The sequence below is a fragment of the Tupaia chinensis genome, unplaced genomic scaffold, assembly GCF_000334495.1.
Source record: "Tupaia chinensis unplaced genomic scaffold, TupChi_1.0 Scaffold000403_1, whole genome shotgun sequence".
NCBI lineage: Eukaryota > Metazoa > Chordata > Mammalia > Scandentia > Tupaiidae > Tupaia > Tupaia belangeri.
The window spans coordinates 513,953-521,319 of NW_006159905.1; the positions used below are offsets into that span (position 1 = coordinate 513,953).

At 49.2% G+C, this 7,367-nt stretch overlaps 1 protein-coding gene, 1 long non-coding RNA gene and 2 other non-coding genes across 7 annotated transcripts in view; all 4 read left to right on the top strand.

Moving 5' to 3' along the window:
• Positions 1-872, top strand: part of HSPA1A (heat shock protein family A (Hsp70) member 1A) — a 23,481-nt gene extending 22,609 nt beyond the window's left edge. Inside the window, exon 2 of one of the 4 annotated variants that reach the window (XM_027774124.1) lies at positions 725-872. Coding sequence is in view for 3 of the 4 variants with exons in the window: in XM_006154296.3 (XP_006154358.1) it covers positions 131-733 (603 nt within the window). In the remaining variant the exon portion in view is untranslated. Of the gene's footprint in view, positions 1-130 lie in introns of all 4 variants that reach the window. The other 3 variants (XM_006154295.2, XM_006154294.2, XM_006154296.3) reach the window with 3 other exon arrangements.
• A 4,919-nt stretch (positions 873-5,791) lies between these two features.
• LOC102478624 (uncharacterized) overlaps positions 5,792-7,367 on the top strand; it is a 1,888-nt gene continuing 312 nt past the window's right edge. The window contains exons 1-4 of the long non-coding RNA XR_335374.3: positions 5,792-5,920; positions 6,099-6,138; positions 6,357-6,395; positions 7,092-7,269. This is a non-coding gene — a long non-coding RNA (uncharacterized LOC102478624). The remainder of the gene's footprint in view (positions 5,921-6,098; positions 6,139-6,356; positions 6,396-7,091; positions 7,270-7,367) is intronic.
• Positions 6,184-6,246, top strand: LOC114008852 (small nucleolar RNA SNORD48). The gene has a single exon (XR_003550351.1). It is a non-coding gene; the product is annotated as a small nucleolar RNA SNORD48 (small nucleolar RNA).
• Positions 6,931-6,997, top strand: LOC114008851 (small nucleolar RNA SNORD52). The gene has a single exon (XR_003550350.1). It is a non-coding gene; the product is annotated as a small nucleolar RNA SNORD52 (small nucleolar RNA).

Here is a 7,367-nt window from a genome sequence, read left to right on the forward strand (position 1 = left end):
CCTGTCGCGGGGGCTGGAGACGGCGGGCGGCGTGATGACGGCGCTGATCAAGCGCAACTCCACCATCCCCACGAAGCAGACGCAGATCTTCACCACATACTCGGACAACCAGCCCGGGGTGCTGATCCAGGTGTACGAGGGCGAGAGGGCCATGACGAAGGACAACAACCTGCTGGGGCGCTTCGAGCTGAGCGGCATCCCGCCGGCCCCCCGCGGCGTGCCCCAGATCGAGGTGACCTTCGACATCGACGCCAACGGCATCCTGAACGTCACGGCCACGGACAAGAGCACCGGCAAGGCCAACAAGATCACCATCACCAACGACAAGGGCCGCCTGAGCAAGGAGGAGATCGAGCGCATGGTGCAGGAGGCCGAGAAGTACAAAGCCGAGGACGAGGTGCAGCGCGACCGGGTGTCGGCCAAGAACGCGCTGGAGTCGTACGCCTTCAACATGAAGAGCGCCGTGGAAGACGAGGGCCTCAAGGGCAAGATCAGCGAGGCGGACAAGAAGAAGGTGCTGGACAAGTGCCAGGAGGTCATCTCCTGGCTGGACGCCAACACCCTGGCCGACAAGGACGAGTTTGAGCACAAGAGGAAGGAGCTGGAGCAGGTGTGTAACCCCATCATCAGCGGACTGTACCAGGGTGCGGGAGGCCCTGGGGCTGGTGGCTTCGGGGGTCAGGCCCCTAAGGGAGGCTCTGGGTCCGGCCCCACCATTGAGGAGGTGGACTAGGAGCCCTTCCCTTGTTTCACTGTGTTCACTTTGTGACTGTTGGACTCCAGTTCTTGGCCATTTCTCCATGCTTTTTCTATTTTCAGCCCTCTGCTGTTCGGTTTGTTTTTTAAATTGTCTTGTAACCGTTTGATCATTTTGGGACTCGTCCTTTTCATTGTATAACCAGTATGTTCATTAGGATTGTTTACATTTAATCTAAGTGCTATTAGTCTTTTTGTCCCTTAAACCAACACTGCCACCCTGTGTATGACTTTTTCCTTGCAATGACGGGACAAAGTCAAGGAAATGTTTTATAACTTGTTTACTTAAAAGATGACTAATAAAATGTCAAAAAGATTTTTTTCTGTTTGTTTTTGGGGCGGTGTAACAGACTCTTCTTGGCACGTCTCAATTCCCTGCGTCTCTGTAGACCTGAAAGGGGCATTATTGCGAGGACAGGTACCCGTGTTAGCAATCATGTCTGTGAAGAGTTCCGGCTGGAACCAGCCGTGGGTGGGAAATGACATGTGTTGGAAGAAACAATTTACAGGGGCCCATTTTATTGGAGTGGGGCTTGTTTCAGGGGAATGTAGGAATGGTTGGAGGGGCTGCTGAGAGGTTTGGGGAGGCAAGATTGGTGTGGGCTAAATCTGCGTCGTGGACAAAATGGCAGTAATGAGATGCAGGTCCACTCGGGCTGTGTAAATTCCAACCCGGTGACTAAGCACAAGTTATTTAGCTTTTCTTAGCTTTATTTGCCTCCTTTTAAAGTAAAGCATTTTGGGTCCTGCTGTGATGTGTGGGTCGAGAACCTCCTAGGTAGGCTGAGGCCACATAGTCCAATCCCAACCCACTGCAAATTGCACCCCTGAGTGGCACACCCCTGTAGGCCCCAGCTGCCCTGGAGGCTGAGGCAGGACAATCATGACACTGAGTCCTTGTCCTTTATTTTCTTAAGCATATTTTGTCTGAATAGCCTCACTTCAAAAGTTTCAAGACCATGTTGAGCAGAAAGTGAAGTGGACGAGCAACATCTTAGCAGCAGTTGCCTGAGTGGGGCCTAGCGTGTGGGGATGCAGCCGTGAAGAAGGGGTGGGCCAGGCACTCTAGACAGTCCGGTGTCATCTCAGCAATCCTCGTCGCGCCTCCCTCAACTTTAGGTCTTCTAAAACTTCCGTCACCATTCAGCATGCAGAGGTGGCTGCGTCCTGGCTAAGTTTAGCAAGGAGTGATAGTTTGGGCCCTGAAGTTCTCTCCCCACTGCCTGAAGCCTCTTGGTGTTTAGTTGTTGCCGTGTGAGTCTAAGTGACGGTGTTACCCCAGATTTAACAATCCTTTTTTTCCTTCCTTATGGACAATTTAAAAACGATAATATAAAGCCAGGGCACTTTTTGAGGAAGGAGGAGGGGGAGAAGATGCATAGCAGAGAGCTGGATGGATCAAGGTCACAGGGTTTCCTCTCACAGCCCTCCCCACGGAGTTCTTAATTACATTTTCTTCAAGACTTATTTTATTTAACTTTATATATTTTTTAAAATTTTAATTTGACCAGAGTAGGACCGAGTAAGAGAAAGCGAGAAAGCCTCCGGGTCCGGGACTTGAACTGCAGTTGGCCATGTGGGAGCCCAATGCCCTTAAGTACCACACCACCTGCTGGCTCCATTTAAAAAAAAAAATAGAATGATTTACTTAATTTTATTTAATATTTTAAAATTTGCTGTAGGGCACATGCACTGGCCAGAAACAGCAAGAATGGGGGAAAGCCAGGGTCTTTAACTGTGGTTGGCCGTGTGGGAGTTCAGTTCCTCAACCAGCATGCCACTTGCTGGCCCTATGCATCTTTAGCATCACCTCTAGCCTGAGAAAATCCCAACCTGCTTCTTCCCCAGAACTATCTGGAAATATCTACTCCAAAGTCAAACAGATTCAAGTTCCAAGTTATGCCAATACACTAGGAAAAATAATAACACATTTTAGGAATGACCAAGTACAGGAATTCCTCCTTGGAGGCTTATAAGGGAAAAAGAATAGTATATACTGGAGCCGGCAGGTTGCGTGGTGGTTAAGGACGCTAGACTCCCATACGGCCAACCATGATTCTAGTCCTGGACCTGGTGGCTTGCTTTCTCATTTTTCCTCTTTCTCGCTTTCTGTCCCTCTCTGGTCAAATTAAAATAAATAAATAAATAAATAAATAAATAAAGTTAAATAAAAAATAATCCTTTAATGAATAAAAAAGAATAGTGTATAGTAAGAAATTCTTGGGTTCCTGGGCCAATTTTCAAAACCCGATTTACTTGTAAGAGAGGTGAACTATAGTAACTGTTCTCTGACCACACACATAATAATTGCAGTTTAACTGGTGTAGTAATAGGAATTGGGGCTTTCTTTCTTTCTCTCTCTCTCTCTTTTTTTTCCAGTGGGGGAATATGTAAGTGATACAGTTCTTTTTTTAATTTTTATTTAACTTTTAAATTTAATTTAAATTTAAATTTTATTTAACTTTATTTATTTATTTATTTTTGAGAGGTTTTTGCTATAGGGTGCGTGCACTCGCCAGAACGACAGAGATAGAAAGCGAGAAATCACCCCCCAGGGAGGATGACCACACCACACTCCCTTCTCCTCCATTCTCCTCTTGGGATCTTGGGCACGCATGCACTAGTGCCTTGGTGTGAGTTTAAGCCACCGGGTCCAGGACTCGAACTGCAGTCGGCTACATGGAGTCCAGCGACATAGCCATTACACTAACTGCTGGTCCCCCTGTGTATGTATTTATGTATTTATTTATTTTATTTTGATCAGAGATGGACAGAGTGAGAGAGAGAGAAAGGGAAAGTGAGAAAGCAAGCTGCTAGGTCCAGGATGTGAACTGCGGTCGGCCACATGGGAGTTCAGCACCCTGGATCACCACACCACCCACCAGCCCCCATCTCTCCTCTCTTTCACAAGCTAGGCAGTAGATGTAACAAATCCTTTTTGCTTCAAGCCAATAAAAAACATTTGTCAAAACTAAAAACGTTCAGATGTGGGCCAGCTAGTGACATGGTGGTTAAGGTGGCTGGATTCCATGGGACCAGCAGTTAGAGTAATGGCTATGTCGCTAAACTCCCATGTAGCCGACCACGGTTCAAGTCCCAGGACTGATGGCTTAAACTCACTCCGGGTGTGTGTTCGTGCGTGCTCAAGATCCCCAGAGGAGAATGGAGGAGAAGGGATTGTGGCGTGACCATCTCCCCTGGGGGGTGATTTCTCGCTTTCTATCTCTGTCGTTCTGGCGAGTGCACGCACCCTATAGCAAAAACCTCTCAAAAATAAATAAATAAATAAAGTTAAATAAAATTTAAATTAATGGCCTCCTGTTTTGTTTTTTTTTAAGAAATAATTATTTTATTTCATTCATTACCATCATTATTATTTGTTTAATTTGACCAGAGAGTGACAGGAAAGTAGGAAAGCAAGACTTCAGGTCTGAGACTTGAACCTTTGCTGACCATGTGGGAGTCAAGCGCCTTAACCACCCATGCCATGTGCCAGCCCCATACAATGGCCTCCTTCTAAATGTTATTCTAATGCTTACTGTGCCTAAGTTAGGTGACTCAAAAAGACTGATTTTTTAGATTTTTTTTTTTTATGGTTTGGAACCCAAAGCCATTCTATTGTATGTGACTCACTCACAAAAAAATGAAAAATATGCCAACACCACCAAACAATATCCCCATTTCAAAATGGGGAGGTGGGGGGGGAGGGCCTGGGAAGGCGGAACTGGAGGGACAAACCAGCTGAGTTGATGGTCAGAGGCCAGGAGCAAATGAATAGGCAAGGTCTGGGAAGGAGGGAAAACGGAGAGGCTAGGGCCCGGCTTTACTGCCCATCCCCGGTTCGGTTCCCTTCGTCTCCCTGTGACATATGGCACTATTCCAGACAACGGGACACATCCACCCGATTCCAGTCAATTCCCAGGCCACCTACTGCTCGTAAACCCCAGTTGAAACCCAGAGCAGTTGTTTCATGGGCATAGGTTTTGTTTTGAAAGATGAGAAAGTTCTGGAGATCCGCTGCACAACAATGTGAATATATTCAACACTAATGAGCTACACACTTTTAAAAATATTTTATTTACTTATTTATTCATTCTTTTTTTTTTCTTTTTTGGAGAGGTTTTACTACACACTTTAAAAAATTATTTATTTATTTATTCATTCTTTTCTCTTTTTTTGGAGAGGTTTTGGCTATAGGGTGCGTCCCCTAGCCAGAAAGAGAGAGACAGAAAACAAGAAATCACCCCCAGAAGGGCCACGGCGCAACCCCTTCTCCTCCATTCTCCTCTCCAGATCTTGGGCACCCATGCACACGGGCCAGGTCCGGGACTCCAACCGTGTTCGACTACATGGGAGTCCAGCGACATAGCCATTACTCCAACTGCTGGAGTCTCATTCACTTATTTTAATTTGACCACAGAGAGAGACATACAGAGAGAGAAGGAAAGTCACCAGGTCTGGGCCTCGAACTGTGGTCAGCCATGTAGGAGTGTCCAGCGCCTTAACTACCATGCCACTACAGTAACGCATTTTTTAAAAGACATCAAATTGTATATGAAATATACACAGTCTATAGTGTCTCCAGTTACAGCTCTAGAGTTGCTTCAAACCAAACTCGCAGCTCTAATGTGCCTGACAGGTGTGTGGGCTCCGAGGGGAAACGAACTCCGAGTTCGCAGGCGGAACGGACCGGGACCCGGGACGACAGGGGAGGAGCCGCCAGCGGGAGCTGCGCTGGGGAGCCGGAACGGCCAGGAGGGGGCGCCCGAGCAGCGCCGAGCTCGCGGGGTCCTGCGGCCGAGGCGTGCTCCCTCCCGCCTGCCAGCCAGATTAGCAATTTTTTATTTTTCAAAGTTGACAAAACACCCCAAGTATTTGCTCAGAAGAGTATGAAATATCCGCTCATGGCCCCTTTTCATTTCGTTCTATTCGCGTTAGGGTGGACGATGGCAAGGCTGCCGCGCGCCAAGGCAGGCACAGGAGAAGACAGCTATGCCCGTCAGGACCCCGGCCGGGCGCGGCCATAAATACTCTGGTCCCACCCTCGTGTTTCCCTTCGGACAATGGGGTCTGCGCTGGTCGGCAGGTACTTCTCGCGGTCGGCCCGGGCCCCTGCGGCGGAGCCGGTCGCGCGGTCATGGCGCAGCAGCCCTTCCTGGTGCAGGTATCTCGGGGCCTGCTGGGGAGGGGCCGCGGCCCGGGCTGGGGAGGATGAGGTTCCAGTACAGACTAGAGTTTCTGAGGTCTCGGTGATGCCACTGCTTGACACTGACCCAGCCCGGGGAGGAGGGCACTCGGCCGGAGTGGTCCCGGCCTCGCCTGACGCTTCGGTTTCTTCCTAGGTCTCTGGTCCCCCGGGCGCGTCCGCAGGCGGCCACGAGGGTGAGTCGGTCAGAAGAGGGAGTGGCGGCCACCCTGGGGGAAGGGGCTGATGATGACCCCAGGTGATTCTGAGTGTCTCGCTGACGCCATCACCGCAGCGCGCTGACCGCCTCCGGCCCCCTCGGGCTGGGATGGGATGCCTCATGCAGGGTTCGGGGAACTTGGTGGTCAGGAACCCTTGTTAATCTTTGATTTCTGTGTCTCCTTCTCCCAACTAGGGGTCTTAAGTCCCCCCGATGTCCTGTTCTCGAGTGAAGGTGAGTGTTAGGTACGAGAGCGTTGGGCGCCTCTCACAGACGATTTTGTTCCAAGCTCTTACATGACCACGGTGCAATCTTACCTTTCAGTCACCTCTGGAGATTTTGGGCATGCACCCACACATACACACACACACACACACTTGATGTGCATTTCAAGGCCCAGGAGTCCAACGACCTAACCGCTACACCATCTGCTGGCCCTGGGGGTGTTTTCAGCCCTTGATTTAAGATTTGAACCAGTGGGTTCATGGTGTGCCATTCAGCTGCCTTAGCCACCATGCTACCAGCTGGCCTGTGAATAGTGCTGTTTATATTTTTGTAATCCACATTTTAAAAACTGGTTAACCCACCTCCACTCCTGTTTGTTCTCTAAAGTGAGTGCATGTGGGATCATCTAAGTGGAGCTGTTTTCCTGCAGTTCGGAGTTTACTTCGTACTTTCTCTTCTTTTGCTCTTAAACTTCCCATCCCTGGGCTTCTCGTTTGATAGATCTCGGGCAAATAATTTGTCTTGATCCTGGTCTCCCTAAATTTGGAATGATGATTTCACAGACTAGAGTCTCTGATGCTGGTTCTGATGCCAAATGCAAGTTCTGACCCATTTAGGGAGCCGGATCGTTAGGTCTTGAGAAGGGCAAGAAGGAGGACCAGAACACTGGTAGTTCTCATTGGCTGTCTCATTTTAATCTTTCAGCATGAGACCTGGAGGCTCACCAGTCGGGCAGTGCCCTTTCCCAGAGGTGCCGTGCTGAGCGCCCGAGAGCCTAAGGTTTAAAATCTACCCATTCTGAGATGTGCTGTTGGCGTGGCTCCGATGCTAGGCGATGAGAGCTGTGACAGGTGGAGAGCAAGCCGTTTCTCCTAGGAGACTGGTGAGTGTCCTTTGGGCTCCTCATCCCAGGGTGGTAATGATGACCTGGTTGGACTAGAGTCTCTGAGCTTTTTGTGAAGATCTCTGAAACCATCTGAC